This window comes from Mustela putorius, unplaced genomic scaffold (assembly GCF_011764305.1).
Source record: "Mustela putorius furo isolate JIRA1106 unplaced genomic scaffold, ASM1176430v1.1 tig00000095_pilon_pilon_pilon, whole genome shotgun sequence".
NCBI classification, from domain to species: domain Eukaryota; kingdom Metazoa; phylum Chordata; class Mammalia; order Carnivora; family Mustelidae; genus Mustela; species Mustela putorius.
This window is the reverse complement of record NW_025421280.1, coordinates 39503015-39523686: the sequence shown is the minus strand read 5'-3', so window position 1 is coordinate 39523686 and position 20672 is coordinate 39503015. Positions and strand designations below refer to the sequence as shown.

Below are 20672 nucleotides of genomic sequence, written 5' to 3'. Positions count from 1 at the left end.
TCAGGGGGGCAGCGGGCGGAGCTCACCGGCGCGGAGCGGCGCACGTGTGGGTCTGCGGCGCAGGTCGCCGGGAGGCTCCGGAGCCGGACGCCGAGATGGTGAGCGCGGGGCCCGCAGCGTGGGTCCCGCCGGCCAGAGCGAAGCAGGAGCGGCCGCGGCGGGGCGCTCCCCTCCCGGTCGGGCCGCACCTGCGTGCTGGGCGGGGGGAGCTGGAGCGATGCCGGCGCGGGGCGGGCAGGCCTGGGGCTGCGACCCTCCGGGCGGGACCTCGTGCGCTCCCCCGGGGTGGGGGTGGGGGTCTCTCCCTCGGGCCGGGACGAGCGCGCGCGGGGCTGGGCGGCCCCGGACGGCCGCGGTGGGTTTCGCTTGCTGCGGAGCCTGCGCTTCTCGGTCCGGTCACTTCGGGACGACGGGGCCCGACGAAGGGTGTGCAGCCGCCGAGAGGCCGCGGGACCGGAGCGGGCTGCTGCGCGGGGGTACCGTTAGGGGGTTTAGGGACTTTGGCTGCATGTCGGGGCCCGGGGCTCCTGCGGGTCCGTCGGAACAGGCACGGGGCGCGCCGAGCGGCGCCCGTCGGGCCGCGGCCGCGCGTCCGGCCACGGTTCGGTCCGTGTTCGGGGCTGACACCCGTGGGCGTGTGTCTAAGCCGCCTCTTTGCCGAGACAGTGACAGACGCGCTGCAGTTCATTGCGTGATTTGGGGACGTTTTGCTGAAATCCTTCTGCAGAGGCGGTGACACCCGGTGCCCCCGTGTCCCGCCGGCAGCACAAGGCGGTGCGAGTGTGGTTTTGGCTTCGCCGTCCCGGCCCCTGGCTTCCGGCTGGGGACCCGTCTCGGACCGCCTGTCGGCTCCGGACACCCACTCCCCGCGGAGGCGGCGGGAGGTGGCCCAGAGCAGTTCGTACGTGTTCCTGCGTCCCGGGTGCCGGAGCCAGGGCTTCCCTGGGGGCCGGGGGCGGAGCCGCGGACAGGATCGCGCCGCCGAGGTCGCTGTTGGGAGCGGGGAGGGGGCGAAGGGCCTCATCGGAGAGCAGGTGCGCCCTGCAGGGGGCCTGGGGCTGGGACTTGGGGACGGAACGCGGGCCTTTGAGTACTTTCCAAGCTGCCAGGAGAGATTCATTGTCTCTGATAGCCTTTGGCTCTTTCCAGGCCTGGGGGACACTGTTGGTCTCTGTGTGCCCTTTGTGCTCGTCAAACTGATGAAGTCCCAGAACCTAAGTCAGGTTTGGTGGGGTGAGGAGGTTCGGAGCCGACGACTAAAGAAAGAATTCTTAAGACGTCGTTGGTGCAAAATGGTGGTTTTTTAAAGCACGGGGACAGGGCCCGTGGGCAGGCAGAGATGCGGCTGCCCCGGGTTGTTAGGAGTGGTTGGTTATATACACAGGAGTTGCGTAGGTGAGGACAAAGGGGTGTTCAGAAGGGCTATTGGGGCAAAGAATACTATCAGGATATTGAAGGCTTCGTTGCTATGAAGTAAAGACAATTGGAAGTCTGGTGGAATGTTACATTCCTGCTATCAAGCATCCTTGTTAATGAGATTTAGGTTTAGAAGAAATTTAACTTTATTTACTTTTCCTTCTACCTCCGCCTCCTTCCGTTTTCATGGAGGGGAGGGTGACATTAGGCTTGAGGAACTGAGTTCTGTGTCCCTGGAAATTGGGCTATTGATAAGGTAACTTCTTTGTTGTAATCTCAAGGACATTTGCAAACCAAGGGAGACTCCTGTCTTGCAGGATTGTGAGCTCAGCAAGTTAACTATTTATCATTTTATGGCAGTCAGGGGTGCCTGAGGAATGCTACACCTATGGAGGGGAGCGGATGAGGGGGGGTGCAAGGCGCCAGCTCTTGCTTTGTCCTCAGCCAGCCTCCTGCTCCCTCATCAGTATGACTCTTGCAAAGAGGCGACCCATTCCTGCTTCACAGACTGACTTCTATAGAGGTACTTTAGCCCGGCCTTGCACAGGTGGCCAATGAGATTGCAAAACACGGAGAAAACTGCACAGTCACCTTACCTCACACACGGGCGGCCAATTGAATTACAATTCACCCTAGTAGATATGTGTGTGCCCCAGTGATTGCCCATCTCTACCTGGCTGACCCGCCCTTGTATCTGGGCTTTGCAAGTAAGTTCCTCTGGGAGGGGCGGGGTCAATCTAAGTTTACTGCAGAAACAAGAAAAGGGCTTTCTCTGATTAAGTAGGCCCTTAACACCATCCAACCTAGTGTCACTCCTTGGTGAATCAGAAAGGACACCTGGTTGAGATGCCCCCCTCTCCCTTGAGGGAACTGTGGATTGGCCGAGGCAAGGTCTCATGGAAGGGCTTCCAAAGCGACAGCTCCGGGAGGCAGGGTGCATGGATCTTTCCCTGGGGACAGCTTGTCCTCCTCTGCAGAGGGCGGGCTGAGGTGGGTTTCCGGTGCCGCGTCGGGGCAGCAGCCCCTGCTCTGAGCCGCTCACCTGTGCTGCTCCTCCCGAGTGTGTCCTGGGGAGGCTCTTGCTGACTAGTGGGGCCAGCGTGGGCGACACGACTTCTGTCCTTGCGGTGTGCGCAGTGGGCTCACGTTCTCGACTGTGGGCGAGTCGGGGCCTTGGGGGTGGGCGGTCCTCACGTTCATCCCTGGCCGGTGTGGGCACCGCAGCTGCAGTCATTCTAAGTGTAAACCGGAGTAAACACTGACACACGGTGGGGGGAGGGTGGTGGCGGTGTCGGTGGCGGGACATTAAAATTGGCCAGTGAATGCGGCTGCGGCGTCCATCCTGGCGGATGCTTGTCACCTGGCCCCGAGAGCTCTCCGGCTTGGCTCTGTCCAGCTCGGGGAGGACCAGGGATCTGCTGGGCATCACACGGAGGTCGCTCTGATCCGCGCTGGGGTGGACACTGTCATCCTGGGGTTCCCCTTCTAGGGCAGCATTTCCCACATGCTGTCATCTGTCACCCGCGCGTCTGCTTCCTTCACGCTCTGTGGACATCCGTGCGGTGTCCTTTCCGTGTGTTGCTTGTCTTCTGTCCAGCTCAGGGGTTCGCGTGTCTCTCCGTGTCTGCGCGGTTGGGCTCCTCGCGTGTTCAGTACACTTGCGCGTCCCCATCCCCCCGGCGCAAACCAACCTCCTTCTGCGCCGTGAGAAACCCCTTCCGTCGCTGCGGTCCCTCGGACCCCTGCGGGTGTTTCCGTGCGGACGTGGGATCCGCAGGACTGGGCTCTGCTCCATGCACGGGTCAAGGGAAACCATCCCTCGTTCCCCCGCACAGAAGCAGTCTGCAATGCGCGGTGTCCACGGGCTGCCCCAGCCCCCGCCCCGCCCCGCCCCACCTGCCGCCCCTTCCCCTAGTCTGGGGCCTGTTCCTGCGTTGCGCGGTTTTCCGACAGGCCGTGTGTCCATCCTCTGTCCGTGCCAACCGTCTGATCACTCATTAAAAATAAAGCTGTCGGTTACTTTACCCCCAAACTGGATTTACTCTGCAGCTGCGGGAATTGCCCTTGGGAGCGTGTAAGGTCGCAAAACCACAGGCCGTTTGGAGGGCAGAGCGGTGGAGGGCTCCGCTGTGGAAACAGAGATCTGGGAGGCAAACTGCAGATTTAATGATCACTGAGACCAGTTGGGGTGATTGAGTTCCGAAGTTCCCCGTCAAAGCCCCTGCAGCCCCTCCCACTCTCTCTCTCCCTTCCTTCCTTTTTTCTTCCTTCCTTTCCTTTTTAAAATTTTATTTATTATTTGAGAGAGCAATGAATCAAGGAGGGGCAGAGGTGAGAATCTGCAAGCGGCCACCTGCTGAGCGCAGAGCACAGGGTCTCAGGACCCATGAGGTCGTGACCTGAGCTGAAACCAAGAGTAGGACCCTTAACGGATGGGCCACCCAAACACCCTAAGGCCATTTTAGTTCTGAATTACATTTGGTTATTTGGTTCATTTTGTTAGAAATGCATGTGTGGAGAGACTCTGGGGCTTTTTTTGTTGTTGTTTTTACTTGTTGGTTTGTTTGTTTTAAAGATATTATTTGTTTATTTTACAGAGATCACAAGCAGGCAGAGGGGCAGGCAGGGTAGGGGGGAAGCAGGCCCCCTGCTGAGCAGAGAGACCGATGTGGGGCTTGATCCCAGGACCCTGAGATCATGACCTGAGTCGAAGGCAGAGGCTTAAACCACTGAGCCACCCCAGTGCCCCTGGGGGAATGGTGGTGTTGAAAACAAACTGGCCAGGGTCCCCCTTAGTTGCCCTGTCATGGCGCTTTGATGACTGGAATCCATTTCCTGGTGGTTTTCTCTAGACTATGGAATTTCTAAACATGGTTTCTATGTAGGAGTAGGCTTGTTACAGAAGAAATCAGACAGAAGACCAGCCTGTTTCCATCCGGCACTGATCCAAGAGGAAGAGCCCAGTTCTGAAAAGGAGCTGAACCAAAGCCGAATGAGTCTTCTGAGAAGGAACAAGCCCCCGGCACAGGTCCCCAGCAGGCCCTGCCTGGCGCAGACAGGGCGCCGACCTCTGATCCGCACAGCCTCCAGCCCGGGGTCGGAGAGAAAGCAGCACTGTGGGCTCTGTGGGACCCACACTTGCATGTTCTCAGTGGTCGGTGTCTTCTTGGGTCCATTTGTGATCAGCAAGTCACACTGACATTAACAATAAAACCGTCACTTCTTTTTACAGGAAAAATTGAGTTATGGGGTGGGGGTAAGTAGGTAGTTCAGTAGCTTAAGTGTCCGACTCTTGATTTTGGCTCAGGTCATGATCTTGACGTCTTGAAATTGAGCCTTGTTCTGTGCTTAGTACACGGTCTGCTTGAGATTCCCTCTGCGCTCATAGATCCATACGTAAGAAATAATGACAAATAAATGTATAAGTAAATATGAATATGAATATTAATAAATGATAAATTAGTAATAAATGAAAAACAAATTAAATAAAAAAATTTAAAAGTCTTATAGAAAAATGGGTTTATGTGGGAATATCAGAGAATCGTAATAGGGGACAAGGAAGCCCCCAGCAAAAGCACAGGCAAGCCTGGGAAAGAAAGGGAGCGGTTCCTTCTCGGAGGAGCCGGGGCACAGGGCGGGGCCGCCACACAGAGCATCCATTGGAGCAAGCTGGAGAGTCCATGTGTTGTGACTTCTCATTGGCTGAGCCCTGAGTGTCTCTCATTGGCTGAGCCGTGAGTGTGTCTCATTGGCTGAGCCGTGCGTGTCTCTCATTGGCTGGACTGTTGCCACGCGGAAAAACAATCTTCCTTCCCCCGGTGCAGGACGGCCTGGCGGCGCGCATCTCCCCGCGTTACTCCGCACCTGGCCCTGAGGGAGGGTTCGGGTGCTTTCTCTGCGGACTCGTGACTCCATCTTAGTCGTGTCTCCTTTACTCGTTTCCGGGGAGCGGACGGGCTGCTGCGCAGGTTTCCTTGCTGGCTGTGGGGTCGGCTGCTGAGCGCGGGCGAGCGCGAGCTGGTGGTGGCCGCTGTCGTGCGCGGTGACTCGACGTTCACCACTTGGACTCTTCCCAGGTGGCCGCACCGTTTGGCATTCCCAGCAGCAGAGATGCGTGACAGCTCGCCCTGCCTCGCCTCCTCCCCGGCTGGCGCCTGCATGACCTCGGAGCTATTCTAGTGGGTCTGAGGGGTGTCTGCTTGCAGGGCCACGTCCGTGCCCCTGATGACAACCGTCCAGCATCTCCTGAACCTGTCGGCCGCTGGCAGATCCTCCTCGGAGCCGCGGCTGCTCAGGTGTTAGGTGTGGGCTTTCCCCCGCTGCCCCTTACCAGGGTGAGGCCGTCCCCTTTGTTTCTGGTTGGTTGAGTTCTCTTGTCAAGACAGGGTCGTGTGGTTCGTCAGATGGCTTCCTGGGTCCGTCGAAGTGATCATGGGGTTTTGGTTTTTATTCTGTTCATAAGGCTTATGACTGCAGTTGTGCTCCCTGAACCAGCTGCTTTATTTCCTATAACGGGAAAGACCTGCTGCTGATGCCCAGAGGCCTGTCCCACCAAGGAGGGGTTGCAGCAGATGGGGGTAGTAAGCCCCGCTGCATCGTTTCCGGCAGTAGCCAGAGCCACACACCAGGTGGCCAAACCGGGTCATACAAGGAGAGGACTCACCGTTGGGACACATAGGAACGTGTTTGGCTATAGATCAAATGGCGGCTGAATATAAGGGAACAAAGAAATTAAGGGGTTGGTCTCTAAGAAGCGAGGCTGCTGAGAGTCAGCAGGCCTCAGGAGAGGGTCTGGGAGAGTACATTCCCCATGCGGGGTCACTTTGCAGGAGCTGCTGTTGCCAGCTGCGCCACGTGTTGGGAGTGGAGGGCTCAGGTGATGAAGTGGGAGAGAATAGGAAAGGGGTCCTTTGCCCACAGGGGCATGCACAGCCCAAGACGTTCTGTTGTCTGTGGAGCACTAGGGTTAGACCAGCCGAAGGACTAAAAAGAGAAAGAGGGAGGAAAGGGGTAAGGGGGGAAATCTCTCACCCGTTTGGGCAAAGGCAGTCCATAGAGCGCTCCTTGGGCCTCTGGGTGTTCTCATGGAACAGTCCCAGCTGGAGATCGTCACCGAGGGAAACTCTCACAAAATTCTTAAAGACTCTGGGGATGCAGTGTCAGAGCAAAGTGGTGCCATGAAGGACGTCAAACTAGGGCGGCCTGATCCCGTGGAGCTGGTGGCATGGGTGGTGAAAGCACCCTAGACAAACCAAGGACATAGAAGTTTATTGAAGACACCACAGGGAGCAGCACACAGGACAGCGGGGGACAGTGTCTGCTTTGAGGTAGTGCCGAGGGGCGAGAAATGGGGTGACTGTGGGGCAGTATGTGATCCTATGGAATCTTTCCTGTTTTGGTAACTGTGCCTGGTTGGAAGAAGTCTGCTGGTTACTTAGGGCCTCTGGCCATTTCCAGGTAGTGACTTCATGAGCCGGTTAGCATTCAGGTGTGGTCACTGTGGGCCTTTTGCTTTGATGCTTATCTTTCCATTGCCCGAGCTTATTGCTGGAAAGCGGCCCCTACATTATGTTCCCGCCCTCTGTTAAAGTCACCCTGGGCTCTGTGGCCATCAGTCTCTCAGGGGCTCCTCTTTCTGGCGCGCTTCTGCTTGCATTCTGGACACTGGGGTATATGGTCAAGGCCCTGCTGATTTCCGTGACTCTTCAGGAACTGGAACTTCTCTTATGTACTGCATGTGCCAGGCCCCTGGGCCCTGTGTCCCTGCTCACTGTCCACCTAACCCAGGGACAGGGTGGTGTCTGCCTCTGCCGGGATAGAGGGGACTGTGCTAGGCTCCTTGATCTTGTTGCTTTCCAGTGAGAGCAGCACTGGAATCTGTGTGTTCACAGCATCCTGACATCTGGTTCCAGTTCTTGGGGCTGACAAGGCAGTAACCGTCCTTGAGCAAGTCAAAGATGTGCCGTCCAATTTCAGTGTGGTCTGAACGAGTATTTCACTTTTCATTCTTAACCATACAAGTGTGCTCAGATCTGCTCATTTTCAGTACAAATAGCCTATATTGGGGTGTATGTATGTCTGTATGAGCTGTCGTCATCGCCCTCTGCTTTGGGGTCCCAGCCCTTCCCTTCACTGAGGGCACTGCCGTGGTTGTGTTTGCGTGTTGTCACTTCCTGCATGGGTGTGTCTTGGGTCCTAGGGTGGGATGCGGTTCCCTGAGTGTCGCCCCCGCATCCTCCCACACACACGGGTGAGGAGGGAGCGCTGCACAACAGAACATGTGGATGTTCCAGGACGCGGTGGTCTTTGCGGATGTAGCTGTGAACTTCTCCCGGGAAGAGTGGGCTTTACTGGATCTTGGTCAGAGGCAGCTCTACCGGGACGTGATGCTGGAGACCTGCAGGAACCTGGCCTCGCTGGGTAAGTGTGGTTCCAACCCGTCTCTAGAGTTGTAGGGAATGAGTGTCTGATCTTCCTTGGTCTGAGGACTGGGAATACGCTGCAAAGGAGACAGACGTGGTCCAGGCCTTCAGAGAAACTATTGAGGGTCATATACCTTTTCTGTGAAAACAGTTTCATGTGTTAAATTGATTCTTCATTAGTCTTGAGCTAAGTCTGAGACTCCCTGCTTTTCTAAACGCGAATGTGGTCTCCAGGGTCCCGTTAGGGCAGGGAGCGCTGCTGTGTACTTTTCACTCCTATGAAAGTTACACGCAGTTGCTACCTGTTGGGCTCGGTGACGTCACTCCAGTTAAACCCTCACTTAATGAGTAGGGAAGATGACAGAGTACGTGAATCCTGAGATCACCAGCTCTGCTGGACACACTGAGGCAAGAATCGCTTGCGTTCTCAGTCTGAAAATGATCTGAAGGCTGCCAGAACAGATCTTTTGCAGCTAGTCCCCATGAGAAGTCCTCATGGGAGAGGGTAGGTGGGGCAGAGATGTGGTTGGAAGCCCAGCCCCAGTGCGGCTACGTGGAGGAGTGGGTGGGCCCTCCCAGGTACAGAGAAGTGAGGCACCCTGGCCCTGGGGACCACAGTGCAAAGACCAGGGCCTGGCACACCTGCCTTTGAAAATCAGTGTGTCTTAAGTTTGGGAGCTAAAACATCAGTGGGGCGCAACTCCAGGAAGGATGCAGGCTGTAGACAACGGACAGAGAGCACACTCTTATCCATTGGCACAAGACGGAACACACAGCTGCATGTTGAAATGTCCCTGGGTTATGTGTGAAGATTCATTGCCTAATATTAGGGCTCACGCTGGAGGCCCAGAGAGCCGTCTGGGGACTGACATGTTGACGGGTGTCCTTTGTCTTGCAGCCCATCCCCTGGGGTAGCCAGCTGCATCTGGGAGCCAGTTCGGACCGTCACATGTGCATTGCTTATACTGGTTCCCCCCACTTGGCACTGGTTCCCACTCACCCACCCCGTCTAACCCACCTGTCTTGGAGGTACCTGTCCAAAGTAGCTCCTGTCCAGCCACCCTTGGTGGCAGCCTCCCTTGGGACTGATGTCTTCCCCATTGGGACTCCTGTCCTGCCACCCCTGTCAGGCAACACCAGGTATGATGGCCACCTCTCCAGCATGATTCCTGTCCTGTGATTGAAGGAGCTAACCACAGCGACCAGGGAGCCTATATTGTCCACATTCAGGCCTTTGGTCCCTTGGCCTCTCAGCTGCCCACTGCTGCCCACCTCTGCGCCCACAGCAGTCACCACACATTGTTGCACACGGACATATTGAGAGTGACCCCCATTCATCAGTGCCCCAGCAAGGCTACAGCAGGACTTCTCAGCCAGCCATGCAGGGGTGCGAGCCCAACACAGTGTGCATGTAGCAGCTGGGTCTCAGCCGTGACAGGCGGCCACACAGGGCCCACAGCAGAACACTCCTGGAGCACCTGGTCCTGGTGGCCAGGGTATGCTGTGGTGGAGGGCACCGTAGCATGTCTTCTGGAAAGGCCACTACTCTGAGGACCGGAAGATAGAGCTGACAGACTTAATATGTGCCAGCATAGGGAAGAAGACAGAGGAATTTGTTGCAAAGAAAATAACAGGATAAAAGCACGGAAAATGACCTAAATCATAGAGAGCTAAGTCATCTACCAGATAGAAGAATTCAAGGTAGTGGTCATGTAGATACCGCCCAGGCTTGAGAGAAGAGTGGCTAGACACGGTGAGAACTACAACAAGGAGATAGAAAATATAAACAAGAACCAATCACAGCTAAGAAACCCCCTAACTGACGTGAGGAATACCCTAGGGGGATCCATAGCACATTGGAGGACGCCCAGCAGCTCCCCGTGATCTGGAAGGTGAGGGAATGTAGGAAGCAACCAAGCCGAACAGCAGAATTACAGTAATGGTGAGAAATGAGTAACTGACGTATTAAGTTCAGGGACCTGTTGAGCACAGCAGTGATGAGATCATTTGCATCATGGGGGTCTACGGAGGAGAATAGAAGAAAGAACGGAAACTTCTTTGAAGAAACTGTGGGTGAGGGGTTCTCAGATCTGGGCATGGAACAGATACTCAGGTCTGGGAGGTTCAGCAGGGCCAAATGGGAAGAACAAAAGGAGGTGCACACCCACATTTACAATAAAATGGAGAAAAAAGGAAATATGAAGAGATTATCTGAAACCAGCTGGAGAAACTCTCAACTACAAGGAAAACTCCATAAGGCTGTTAGCTGATTATTCAGGAGAGAAATGGCACCCAGTGGGAAGTGGTATCATACATTCAGAGTGCTGAAGGGAAAAAACCCACAACCGAGGATATTCTACTCAGGAAGTCCATCACTCAGAATTGAAAGAAATAAAAAAGTTTCCCAAGAAACAACATTTAAAGAATTTCATCACCAGGCAACCATCTTTTAAAAAAAAAATCTTTTACTTATTTATATGAGGAGAGAGAGCGCACACGCACAAGGAGGGTGGCGGGCAGAGGGCGAGGAAGGGAGAGAATCTCAGTGGGCTCCACACCAAGTGTGAGCCTGATGTGCGGCATGATCTCAAGACCCTGAGATCATGACCTGAACCAAAATCAAGAGTTGCATGCTCAAAACACTGATCCACCCAGACGTCCCACCATTAAATCGGCCCTACAAGAAATCATGATGTGCTGCTTTTAGTGGGAAAGAAAACTTTTTTAAGTAGGAAAGAAAAGGCGATAAGTAAAAGCATGAAAATTTTGAAAGGATATAAGAATTTGCTGGTAGTTGGAAACATAAGATTAGTAGACAAGTCACTTAGAAAGCTATTATGATGGTTAAAACACACAAGTAGTGAAATCATTTGTATCTTGAAATTTATCCATAGACACAGAGGACCAGATGTGAAATATAGGGAGCCTGGCTGGCTTATTTTTAGCTGGTGAGCGTTGGTCTTCTGGTCTCAGGGTCATGAGTCTGAGCCCCACATTGGGTGTACATATTTCTTTTAAAAAAGAAAGAAAGAAAGAAAGACAGGTAGGCTGTGGGGACACCTGGGTGGCTTGGTCAGGTTAGCATCTGCTTTTCGCTTAGGTCATGATTTCAAGGTCCAGGGCTCCAGTCCCACATCAGGCTCTCTGCTCAGTGCAGTCATCTCCTTTTCCCTCTGTGCCTCACCGAGCTCCGCTCTCATGCTCTCTCTCTCAAATAAATAAATCTTAAACTTATAAAAAAGGCATTTAACAAACTAGAAAGAAGCACATGCTTCTCATTAATTACTTTCAATGTAGATTAACTAAATGCTCCAATCAAAAGACATGTATTGACTGAATGATTATAAAAACCCATCTGTAGTCTGCCTAAAAGGGAGACACAATATGGACTGAAAGGCAAGTGGACTAAAATAGATTCTCCATGCAAATAGAAGGGGGGTGAAGAGTAGAGCTCGAATACTTACATGAGATACAGTGGAGGTCACAACAGAGACTGTGACGCGACAGAGACTGCCATGACATGATGATAAGCAAATTGGACAAGAGCAGTATATATCTGTTATATATATATCACAGATTTAATTGTGATACATATTTAATTGTGTGTATATATGTGTGCATAGAATATATCTTTGCACCCAATTGGAACACCTAAATATAGAAAGCATATCTTAAGAGAAATAGAGGCATAAAATGAGAGTAGTAAATAATTGCAAGAAGATTTAACATTCCACTAATGTGCCTGCATAGAACGCCCAGACTGAAAATCAGTAAAGAGTGGATTCCAGTGACATTGCACCAGGGGGACATAGTGAACTTTCCATTCCAAATGGCAGAACATGCATTCTTTTCAAGGGCACACAGAACATTCTCTAGGATAGTTTATATGTTAGACCACAAAACAAGTCTCAGTAAATTTATGAAGACTGTGATCTTAGGAGGCATGTTTTTGAAGAATGGCAGCATGAAATTACAAGTCAATAATAAGAAAAGCAAGAAGCTTGGGATGCCTGGCTGGCTCAGTTGGTGAAATGTCTGCTTCGCATGTGGGTCACGGTCCCATGCTCAGTGGGGAGCCTGCTTCTCCCTCTGCCTGTGGCTTCCCCTGCTTGTGCCCCCTCTCTACTCTCTCTGACAGATAACTTAAAAAGAAAACTTTACCAAAAAAATAAAAATAAGCTCAAACATGCTGAGGCCAAACAGCACGCTACTAACACCAGTGGGTCAACAGAGAAGGTCAGGGAGGAATCACAAAATACTTGGAGCCAAAGAATAATGAGTGGATGATGGAACATCTTTGTCCCGAGTAGCACAAGCTGGGTGAGAGATGTGGACGGGGCACCTGGGGAGATCAGTGGGTTAAGCCTCTGCCTTCAGCTCAGGTCATGGTCTCAGGTTCCTGGGATTGAGCCCTACATTGGGCTCTCTGTTCAGTGGGGAACCTGCTTCCCCCTTTCTCTCTGCCTACTTGTGATCTCTCTCTCTGTCAAATAAATAAATAAAAGGGAAGTCCAAACTGAATCAGCAGTGAGATACCACCTCAAGGCAGCCAGGTTGGCTGTATCAGAATGACAAGGACAACAGGATAACAAGTGCTGGTGAGAATGTGGAGAAAAGGAAACTCATCTTTGCTGGTGGGAAGGTAAATTGGTGCAGCCCACATGGAAAGCAGTACGGAGTTTCTACAGAACACCACAGAAGGACCATATCGTCCGTAATTCTGCTTCTGGGCATTTACCCATACCAAAAACACTGACGTTCATCGTAACGTTACTTGCAGTACTCAAGATACGGAAGGGACCCGCACATCCGTCAGTGGGAGAACTGGATAATGAACATGTGGAAAACGCATATAAGGGACGATTGCCCCGCCATGGAAGAAGGATGACGTCTTCCCGTTGGTGAATATGTGGATGGAACTAGCGGGTTTTCTTCCACGTAAATAAGTCAGAGAGACAAACACCATATTTTACTTGTGTGTGGAATCTAAATAACAAAGTGAATGAACAAATAACAGGAAGTAGAAACAGACTTAAAACTATCAAGAAGAAATTGGTGTTTTTGCCACTGGAGGGTACGGAGGGAGAGGAGAAATAGATGAAGGGGATTGAGTGGTCTAGAGCGGCACTTACCGAAGGTGCGAATGAATGGAGGAGGGCACTGTTGCGTGGGGCACTGGGTGTGGGGTAGAAACAGTGAATGTTGGAACACACACACACAGACACAGACACACACAAAACCAAATGTGGGAATGGAAAGTTCAGGAAGTAGAATATGGTCATAATATTGTATTAGTATTCCATACTGACAGATTTTAATTATACTTAATGTGGCGAGCATTTTGTAACATGTATGGTTGTTGAAACACCGTGGTGGGCACCTGACAATAAAATGAACGGTCACTATGCTTCCAACAAGAAGAAGAAGAAAAAGTCCACACTTAACCATCAGCAATGAACTCGAAGAATAAAGAGCCCATCTTCCAGACTGCTTGTGACCCTTCAAATCCTCCCTCCTGCTGGGCTCTTCTCGGGGAGCTGGGCAGCAGCCACACCCACCATCTGACCACCCAGTGGCAGCTCGGGCAGTCAGGCAGGCTCCCCCAATGGCCTCAGTGCCTTCAGAACAGTCCAGCAGCCCTCAGTCGGACCAGGTTCTAGGGAAGGGAATAGCATTTGCACATGTTTGTTAGAAACCTGACTCCGTCCTTGTTCTGAGAAGGGTGATTTTGTCATTCACCTGCTCTCCCTGTCAGACATTTCATCCATCCTCATCCACATGGCAAGCCTTTTTCTATTCTTTTAGAAGTAGGGTGTGGATGTATGTATCTTGTCCAGTTCCTTTCTACTTTTCTACCTTTCTACTTTTCTGATAATACTTACCTCCACATTAGTCACCATCGATTTTGAAGTATTTCTGAGTAAACAGGCTGCCCTGCATACACTTTTCCTCTTATTGCCGAAGTCCCAAATCACTAGGGTTCTGAGGATTTATCTTTGGTTACTTGTCTGTTCTTCCTGATGAACCTCATTTCCATTTCGGGATCAGTGTATGACTAGAAATCGACATACGGTCTATTTTTTTACCTTCAAACAACAGATCATTCCCAAGAAATTAAATTATGATCCTAATTTTTGCAGTTGGTACAAATCAGGATAAAAGGACTGCATCAAGGACTCAGCAGAATGTTTTGCAGAATGAGCTCCCCAGTGAAGGCAAGACCATCTTATGTGCAAGAAATGATTTGTGTTCTGTTTTTGGAGAAAACTGGAAATTTCCTAACAGTGGAGATCAGACCCAAACCGAGGAAAGGCGTTTGAGGTGAGTAACACTCATACAGGAGAAGGAGGGGCTCAAGGCAGACGATGAGACTAACTTGAAATCAAAGGATCGCTGAGAGCACACTTCAATAATTGTATGATCCAAACTTTCACATGACGAAGTTTTGATGAATGCATTCTAGATACTGAACATCTGAAAACTAATTCAGTTGGAAATAATGGTGAGAAAACCAACATCTGAGAAACCTAGAGTGTTCTGACAGTATTTCAGTCTTCAGCCAGTACGTTAAGCTTGTTTCACTTTGTTACCATGAAGACAGTGCCACAAACACAGCCGTTCACTGAAGATGGCCATTATGTATCAAGTAATCATTAATATGGATCAGTAGATAATTAATATAGAGATCAGTTAAAATCACTATTCCATAACAGTGTGCCTTCCCATTTTGAACAGAGGTCATTTGGTGGAGCGGGTCTGTGATAGCAGTGAAGATAATCGACGTAGAGAAACCAGAAGGCAGATGACAAGTCTTACCGTGCGTGAGGATCGTCCTACTGGAGACAAGTCCTGTCACTGCGCCAAGTGTAGAGAAGCCTTCTCAGATGGTTCTTTCCCTGAGAATCCACAAAGATCCCACCCTGGACACAAACCCCGTGAGGAATGTAGGCCAGCCTGCAGCTGTGTCTCGAGCCCCAGCCCTCACGTGGACCCAGGCTTTGGAGAGAAACCTTATGAACCTCAGGACACTGGGGGAGCTTCGAAGAGAGACTTGAAGAGTCGCGGTAGTAAACAATCTTTAGAATGCAAGAAATGTGGAAAAAGTTTCCCTTGCAGGTCGTCCTTTCGGGGTCACGTGAGGGGTCACTGTGGACAGAGAGTCCATGCGTGTGACGTGTGTGGGAAAGTCTTCATGTATCAGTCCTACCTTACACGTCACATGAGAACTCACAGTGGGGAGAGACCCTATGAATGTGTGAAGTGTGGAGAAGCCTTTGGGTCTGCTTCAAGTCTGCAAAGACACGTGAGGACACACACTCGGGAAAAACCCTGTAAATGTCAGCAATGTGGGAAAGCCTTCCCTGGTGACGACTCCCTTGAAGCACACATGAGAAGACATGAAAAGGACAGAACCTTGGAATGTAAGGAGTGTGGGCAAAGTTTCAGGAAGCATCTGCCTTTTGAACATCACATGGCCACACACAATGTCAAGAAACCCTATGAGTGTAAGGAGTGTGGCAGACTCTTTAGATATCACACAGCCCTTGGAGTCCATATGAGGACACATACTGGGGATAGACCCTACGAATGTAAGGAGTGTGGGAAAACTTTCCAGAAATGTGAACATTTTAATCTTAACATGGCCACCCACAGTACCGTGAAACCCTATGAATGTAACTGGTGTGGCAGATCCTTCCGGGATTACACAAACCTGCGCGTCCATATGAGGACGCACACTGGGGAAAGACCCTATGAATGTCAGCAGTGTGGGAAGACCTTCAGATATCTTGGAAATCTGCGGGAACATATGACAACACACACGGGGGAGAGACTGTATGAATGTCAGCAGTGTGGGAAGACCTTCAGGTATAACTCATGCCTGCGACAACACATGTGGAAGCACAGTGGAGAGAGACCCTATAAGTGTCAGCAGTGTGAAAAAGCCTTCATTCGTCACCACACTCTTGTAGTACATACTGTGAGATGGCACACTGAAGGTGGACACTTGGAATGTAAGGAGTGTGGTGAAACTTTCAGAAAGCATCAACCTTTCGAACGTCACATGGCCACACATGGTATCCTGAAACCCTATGAATGTAAGGAGTGTGGAAGAGCCTTCAAGTGGCACAGAGACCTACAGGTACATACGAGGACACACACTGGGGAAAGACCCTTCATATGTGAGCTGTGTGGAAAAGCCTTTAAGTCTCTCGCAAACCTTCGAGGACATACAAGGACACACACTGGTGAAAGGCCCTGCAAGTGTCAGCAGTGTGGGAAAACCTTCTCGACTCATGGAAACCTGCAAGTACATATGAGGACACACACTGGGGAAAGACCCTGTAAATGTGAGCAGTGTGGGAAGGCTTTCCTAAGTCCTGGAAACCTGCGAGCTCATAGGAGGACACACAGTGGAGAACGACCTTGTAAATGTGAGCAGTGTGGGAAAGCCTTCACCACTCCTGGAAACCTACGAGCTCATATGAGGACACACACTGGGGAAAGACCCTGTAAATGCCAGCAGTGTGGGAAAGCCTTTACCCGTGCTGCATCCTTGCGGGTACATATGAAGACACACTAGGAAGAGACTTTATGAATGTCACCACTGTGGCAAAGTCTTCAGGAGTCCATCGCACCTGGAAGCACACATGCGGACACACACTGGGGAGAGACCTTTTAAGTGTACAGAGTGTCGGAAAGCGTTCAGTCGGCCTCAGTGTTTTCAAGATCATTTGAAAACGCACAACACAGTTAAATCCTATGAATGCAAGGAGTGTGGGAAAGCATACAAGTTTCCCTCATCCCTTCGAGGGCATATGAAGAAACACACTGGGGAGAGAACTTCACTGGTCACGACTCCCTTCAGGAACACGTGAGGAATCACATTGGACAGTGAACTTTTGTGAATCTGCGGTCTCTGGTAAGACCTTCCAATATTGCGTAGAACTGCAAGTATATGTGATGACAGTAGACGAGAATTGTGTGAATGTCCACCATGTGGGAAAGCCTTCAGGTGCCCCTCTAATCTTCGGGGATGCTTGTGAGAGCACAGTGATGTGAAACCCTGTGAAGTTAAGAACCATGGAAAACATTCCAGTATTTCCTCAATCTGGGACCACAGACACTGCGGGAAAGCATTTAATCTCCCTAAAATCGTTTGTTAAATGAGAACCAATTTACTGGAGACAAACCCGAATGGACACAATTTGGGGAATACTTCCCGTATAGAACGTCATGTATTTTGTTCATGACAGTTGTGGCAGGACAGAAATAATTTCATTGTTACAAACATGGCTTTGTTTTTGCAAGTGCCTCCTCCATGATAGAGATGCGAAGTGTCTTAATTTCTAGTTCCTGTTGCTGATATGAACACTCATGATCCTAAGTGTCCTTTGTCCTCTACATCTCTAGGACATACACTTTGTTGTCTCAGACTTGAAGTAATCACCTGGTTAGGTAAAACACATTTCTTTTCCATTACGATGTCTTAGACTCAGGTTGATAAGAACGTGTCTGTGGGAGGGGTGTGTGCGTACAACTTCACATAATTTTAGAAAAAAAACTTGAAGTTCATATTCCAAAAATTTCCCAATCTCTGATCATCATATAAGACTTTTTGATTGTTGAAAGTTCTTTTCTGTTGCTGATACTGGAATTTCCTGACTCTGAATCAACTCTGTATTTTCAGTCTTCATTATTGAAACACATGTTTTCACATAAGTTTTCTCCTTTTATTGAGCAGTTGTTAAATTTTTTATGTTGTTTTTATGTCTTCTGAGAGTTATTGTTGGTGTCTTTGGTTGATTTTGTTCCAATATGACTTGGAAGAATGTGCCTTTTGACCATTGTTCAGGATTGCTTGTTTATTTTCCCCGCAACTAGCGATGGTGGTGGGAATATCTATGAAGTGCTTTCTTCTTACCCTCAGGAGCCAAAGTCTGGCATGCACAGTGCCAGTAATAGCAGCCAGAACTCCTGCCAAAATACAGCATAACATTCATTTTAGGCATGGGAGCCTCTTCGTTTTATTGACATTGGATGTAACAACATTTCATGGTCTCCATAATATTCCACAGTCCTGAAGTACCCGAGTCGCATACCAATTGGACTAGTGTTTGTGGTTTTACCCTTGGCAAAAGGAGAGAGTGTAATTCACCCTGTTGGGTTGGACATCAAACGGGTTAGTATTGCTGTCTCAGACCTTCAAAAGAATTTGCAGGGTGCTTGGACGACTAGGTCGGTGGATCTTGGAACTCTGAGTCTTGCCATTGTGGGTTAGAGCCCCAGATTCTGTGTAGAGATCATGTAAAATAAGTAGTCATCAAATAACATCTTACAAAGAGAAAGGATTCCCAGAAGCACACCCAAGATAATGTTTACTATGTTCATGTTTTTTAAAATACCCACCAGTAAACTATGAAAACAGTCTTTTTTCCTTAGAAGAGTGACCCGTAATGCCACCGGGACGCAAAACATGATGTGTCTGCATTAAGGATGAGGGGTTTTGTCTGGATCCCAGTGTGGTCTGGTTCCAAGGTCAGATACCCTACATGTTTATCTTGAGTTTGAGCAAAGTTTAATTTTTGGAGACTTTATGTGCCTTTAAAACTAAAAGTTTCAACAAGTAGATGATGCCTTCCATTGAAAGGCACAGAATGAAATTGTCTCCATAGTGTGACAAAGTAGAGATGCAGAAGATTATCTGCCATCCAGAACTGCCTTAGGGGTCCATGGAAAGTACAGAAGACTCTGCAGTTCCCTGGGGCATGACTGTCTCTGGTTATTATCCAAGGGAAAGTAAAAACTCGCTACACTTACCAGCTGGAATCCCAAATCCAGTGCATAGGTGAGTTACGATGGAAAATTCCCTCTAGTGGCAATAGATGTCTGTGGTCCGTGGGGTTAGAAACAACAGTGTGGAGGCAGGAACATGTTACTTAATTGCTGAGAGGTCCTGGATAGATGTCCATTGCCAACCATTGGGTTTTCTCACCAGGAAGACAGTGTTACATGGAGTAGTGCTGGGAGATCATGAGACACTAACGCTTTTAATCTTCTATCATGGGCTTGTTTCCTGAAGTGCATCTTTATAGACTATTGTCTCATTCTCCCAAGAGATTTTGAAAAATACAGTTTTATCTTTATGAGGCATACTGTGGGTTCTGCCAATCTCAGCTGAACGTGTTGCCCGTAAAGAACAAGGTAGCAGATCCAGTAGGAACAGACCCCATGGCGCCACCAGAGACGGAATGTGCAGAAGAGGCCAGGAGGTTGTTCACTTCTCCTGGTTGATCGTTTTGATCACTGCTGCCCAGTTCTGGAATTATGGGCCCATTTTGAGGGAACCAGATTCTGGCATTTATTTTTCTAAGGAACGTCAGGTGCACACATGAAGAGAGGAGAAGCAACAGAGGGGAAGAAGGTGAGTATCTCTCCAAGGGCCCAGAAAAGAAGAGGCTGAGAGGCAGGAAGCGACCTGTGGAGATGTTTTGAAGAGGGCCCACTGTTGGAGCTGTTTCAGTCCTTGTAGGCCGGGGTTTTGTGTGAGGGAGTTGGCCCCCAGGAGGGTAGTTCTGGTGTCAAGGGCAGAGACTCATTCCCAATGTGCAGATGGTCCCACCAGTTGCACATTGGGAATGTGGTCCCACCAGTTGCACATTTAAAAGGGACCCCTGGGAACAGCCCCATAGTACTTAGAGCCCTGGTTTGGGAATGCAGAGAATGTTGGGGCGGCCAGCTAGAAGGATACAGGTGTCTGCAGCCCTTACGTGTGTAACAGGCTTTCTCCAGTATCCTGGCTCTTTGTTGTAATCGCAGAAAGTACTGGTTTCATAACTGTTTCACACGTCACAACTGAAAATTGAGTGGAAAAGAAAAGGGTGCCTGGGTGGCTCAGTGGGTTGGGCCTCTGCCTTTGGCTCAGGTCATGATCTCAGGGTCCTGGCATGGAGTCCTGCATTGGGCTCTCTGCTTAGCAGGGAGCCTGCTTCCTCCTCTCTTTCTACCTACTTGTGATCTCTCTCTATCAAATAAATTTTTAAAAAATTCTTTTCTTAGAGACAATTTGGAGTCAGTTTTAGTCATCCTGAAAGGCCCATCAGGTTTTTGTGTGCAAGTCTGAATTTTGTTCTACTCAGCAGGCTTGAGGGAAGATAGTAGAATTGCTCAGTAGTATTTCCAGCAAGTGTTCTAGTGTCCCTGCAGACAACATGCTGTTCCCTTAATACTTCTTAAGATGTTCCTGTCGGGCCAGAGTCACCCAGTGTTTGGCCTGGCCCTCACCATGCTTATGTGAAGTAATTCCTAGAAATAAATTTGATTAACTGTTCACCACACCTCTGGGGATCCTCAGCCACATTGGGAAATGCTAACTGTGGCTCATGGTTCAGTCTCGAATGCAGGGAATTGAGGTTACTTGGAACCCCAAATGGGCCTGTTTTAACAGATTCAGGAGAGGAAGGATTGGGTAGAGAATCTGAGGAAAAGGGATCTTCAGAGAAAGAAGTTGGGGGATGGTTTCACAGGAGAAGGGAATGGGGCAGGGGGAAAAGAGGAGACCACTGGAGGCCTGGTCTGAACACCAGGTGGTGGCAGCTCAGGAGACCAAGAAGATGGGGGAGGGGCAAAGGGGATCAAAAGCTATTTTGATACCTTTCAGTGGCTCGCCTCTGTGAATTTAGAAATGGTGTTTTGCAGAGAAGCACCATTAGGTCCTGATAGCGTTTGGAAATCTCCAAAATAGCCAGTGAAGCAGGCATTGGATCTGGTTTTGACCACTGTAGTCGTGACTGTTAAATTGAATTTTGATAAGGGTCAATTTGGAGAGATCAAAAG

At 50.0% G+C, this 20672-nt stretch overlaps 1 protein-coding gene across 1 annotated transcript; it reads left to right on the top strand.

Moving 5' to 3' along the window:
- Nucleotides 1-24: 24 nt before the first annotated feature.
- On the top strand, nt 25-18619 carry LOC101674134 (zinc finger protein 77-like). The gene is made up of 4 exons (XM_004777961.3): nt 25-98; nt 7710-7836; nt 13979-14159; nt 14574-18619. The coding sequence occupies exons 1-4, from the start codon at nt 96-98 to the stop codon at nt 16417-16419; spliced, it is 2157 nt and encodes a 718-aa protein (XP_004778018.2). The 5' UTR covers nt 25-95; the 3' UTR covers nt 16420-18619.
- The last annotated feature ends 2053 nt before the right edge of the window (nt 18620-20672 follow it).